General features: G+C 35.2%; 1 protein-coding gene across 1 annotated transcript in view; it reads right to left on the bottom strand.

Annotated features, from left to right (window-relative positions):
• Positions 1–931: 931 nt before the first annotated feature.
• The window catches only part of LOC103524993 (ubiquitin-like modifier-activating enzyme 1), a 7,094-nt gene continuing 4,347 nt past the window's right edge, over positions 932–3,678 (bottom strand). The window contains exons 3-4 of the mRNA XM_008490039.3: positions 3,063–3,085; positions 932–1,078 (exon numbers count right to left, since the gene is read on the bottom strand). Of these exons, the coding sequence (XP_008488261.2) occupies positions 932–1,078; positions 3,063–3,085 (170 nt within the window). The remainder of the gene's footprint in view (positions 1,079–3,062; positions 3,086–3,678) is intronic.

Below are 3,678 nucleotides of genomic sequence, written 5' to 3'. Positions count from 1 at the left end.
AGCGTTTGTTTTATTTGTTTGTGGAGTTTTGTTTTTCCTACAGATGGTATGGGATTTCGATATAATGATGTTGTAATTGTAAGTACCTATATGAGATGAGATAAGGAAAAAGAGATCTATTGGGGGTCTTCATTCTGGAACAATTGTAACTCAAGTGGAAAGTTTTCTTATCATTGTCCATTATGAATTAGAGAGAGAGAAACAATCAATAATTTATTGATGAGCTGCCCAGCGTCTGGGTTGCCATATGACACAGGATACTACTCAAACAGACATGTTACATTAAAATCAATTTGAAAAGATTAATTAACATAAAAAAAAAAAAACATGGATAAATTGGTGTAGGTGGTTGAGATTGTATCATCATTGCAGTGAGAGATGGCCATGGATTTTTTTTGTATGTCCCTTATTGATAGCTAAGTTAATAACTTCCTTCTAAAGGTAACAATTATGTATTTCGATGAAAAATATTCAACATTGTGTTCACAGGAACGCAAAAATTGAAACGAATCCGCAAAATGAACGATAATGTTGTTCTGTCTTTTGTCTTGGCTTAATATTTGCAGCAGATTTTACAGCTTACTTTTCACCGTCATAATATGGCCCCTCCTTGAATACATTTAATGAAGTAGCGATTTCTTTTAGTGTAATTATTATAGTTTGATTTTTATATTTCCTAGAATTCTTGCTCTTCTCTTTAGTCTTTATTTCGTGCAAATTTTGATGAAAATAAGGAAGTAAGTAAGCAATGAAAGCTTGCGTTTTCATCTTGTGTGTATCTGTAGGTCAAAAGACTAAACATTAGGTAAGCTTTTCTATTTTTTAGAAGGAAGTTATTAACTTAGCTATCAATAAGGGACATACAAAAAAAAGGACGATTGGACATTTTGTTTTTACCTCTCCCTTTGAACTTTCGTCTCGTTTGTTACTTCTACTGGTCCATGTTAACAGGTGGCTGGGTGGCAGAGGTTAGGTTGTACTTGACAAATGGGACCTCCACATCCTCACCAGATTCATCCTGACAGCATAACTCGAACACCAGAGCTCGTACGTGAGGCTCGATCTTCTTCTTGGATACCTGAGGAGAAACCAATAAATATCAATTAATATTTTTTTTTTATTTTTAGTTCTTAGTGGGCTAAGAAACAAAGTACACTGTAAACATTGTTTATTATTTCATACTATTATTGATAAAATGTGTTACAGAATATGAGGTGTTTTTAGGTCTGTTGAAATCCTTGGAAAGTTATTATCAATGGCACTATGGCTGGTTGTAAGCACTAACACGTATGAAACAGCTGTCCTAGTAGCTTTGAAGTATCTTTACCAGTATGATAGGCCTCAAAATTTTCCCTGATATTGTTTATGATTTTTATTTTCATAATAATTAGATATTATTTTAATAGTTTTCCCCACTTTTGAGTTTAAAATTTAGAATTAATCCCTCTCCTCTACGTTTTAGTTTCTTATTAAAAAATGCTGTCAAATTATTATATTTTTTTTCTAAAAGTTCATGATAATAAATTTAATAAGAAAAGAAAAATTCGTATGATTTTTATTTTTGTAGATATTAACCACTTAGCCCTTGATCCTACTCTGAGATGGGAAACAAACAATGAAAAACAGGATGTTGAAACGAATGATGAGAAAAGAGAGATCTATCTTTCTACTCTCCGATACTTCGGTGAAAAATATCAAATCTCCCATTGGGATGTTGTTGGACTGTGGTTTGGGGCGCGAGGCAGTAAATCCCCATTTCTGCTCGACTTTTTCAAAAAACAGAACATCGGGAAGAACAAATTAAAAGAACTTGCCCTCATCATATTAAAAGATACGCTCGGTATTATCCATGGCCATCTCTCACCGCAATGATGATACAATCTCAACCACCTACACCAATTTATCCATGTTTTTTTTTATGTTAATTAATCTTTTCAAATTGATTTTAATGTAACATGTCTGTTTGAGTAGTATCCTGTGTCATATGGCAACCCAGACGCTGGGCAGCTCATCAATAAATTATTGATTGTTTGTCTGTTTGAGTAGTATCCTGTGTCATATGGCAACCCAGACGCTGGGCAGCTCATCAATAAATTATTGATTGTTTCTCTCTCTCTCTCTAATTCATAATGGACAATGATAAGAAAACTTTCCACTTGAGTTAAAATTGTTCCAGAATGAAGACCCCCAATAGATCTCTTTTTCCTTATCTCATCTCATATAGGTACTTACAATTACAACATCATTATATCGAAATCCCATACCATCTGTAGGAAAAACAAAACTCCACAAACAAATAAAACAAACGCTAGTATGCTTTAATTTTAAGTAAACTAATTTACTTTAATATAAAATACTCATCAGGTATAAATAAATTAAAACAAGTGACTAAAAACTCAAAGCATGTTTGACAAAAAAAAAAGTTTAACGTCACTGTGAACGGATGTGATGTTTAGTGACGAAGGTCATACCTTCCATTCAGCAACAAGCTACCTGCCTACTCACTTTAACTTCATCCAGTCAGCAACACGCGGTCACCCATCCGGATACTGACCACGCGCATTGTTGTTTAACTTCAGTGATCCATTGGAAACTGGTAGATACATAAAAATACTTATTGACCAACATGAAGTTTCTTGACTTAGTGTTCTAGACCCGAAGTGGAAGTTACTTTTGCGTTCAGTTAACTGCAGGTCGTTCTCGGAACCATGCCCGTAGATCTAGTTGAGGAATAGCTTCACTTTCACATGGTCACTGTGAACGGATGTGATGTTTAGTGACGAAGGTCATACCTTCCATTCAGCAACAAGCTACCTGCCTACTCACTTTAACTTCATCTAGTCAGCAACACGCGGTCACCCATCCGGATACTGACCACGCGCAATGTTGTTTAACTTCAGTGATCCATTGGAAACTGGTAGATACATAAAAATACTTCTTGACCAACATGAAGTTTCTTGACTTAGTGTTCTAGACCCGGAGTGGAAGTTACTTTTGCGTTCAGTTAACTGCAGGTCGTTCTCGGAACCATGCCCGTAGATCTAGTTGAGGAATAGCTTCACTTTCACATGCCTCTTTTTGGTTCCTGGAACAAATAAAGAACATTCATATTGGTAAGCAAAAGTGGCTTAGAAGGGTCATAGGTAAATTGCAATTTGATCCGTCTTGAGACAGCCTAGTTAACTTGGAGAGTCCGATCTCAAAAGTGGCTTAGAAGGGTCATAGGTAAATGGCAATTTGATCCGTCTTGAGACAGCCTAGTTAACTTGGAGAGGGTAGCACGTCTACCCTGTAAGCGTTAGTTTGCTGGTAGATTTCCATTCATTAAATGTATTCAAGGAGGGGCCATATTATGACGGTGAAAAGTAAGCTGTAAAATCTGCTGCAAATATTAAGCCAAGACAAAAGCCAGAACAACATTATCGTTCATTTTGCGGATTCGTTTCAATTTTTGCGTCCCTGTGAACACAATGTTGAATATTTTTCATCGAAATACATAATTGTTACCTTTAGAAGGAAGTTATTAACTTAGCTATCAATAAGGGACATACAAAAAAAAGGACGATTGGACATTTTGTTTTTACCTCTCCATGTTGAATATTTTTCATCGAAATACATAATTGTTACCTTTAGAAGGAAGTTATTAACTTAGCTATCAATAAGGGACATACAAAAAAA

This window comes from Diaphorina citri, unplaced genomic scaffold (assembly GCF_000475195.1).
Source record: "Diaphorina citri unplaced genomic scaffold, Diaci psyllid genome assembly version 1.1 scaffold131, whole genome shotgun sequence".
Taxonomy (NCBI): Eukaryota; Metazoa; Arthropoda; class Insecta; order Hemiptera; family Psyllidae; genus Diaphorina; species Diaphorina citri.
This window is presented reverse-complemented; position numbering and strand designations above follow the sequence as displayed.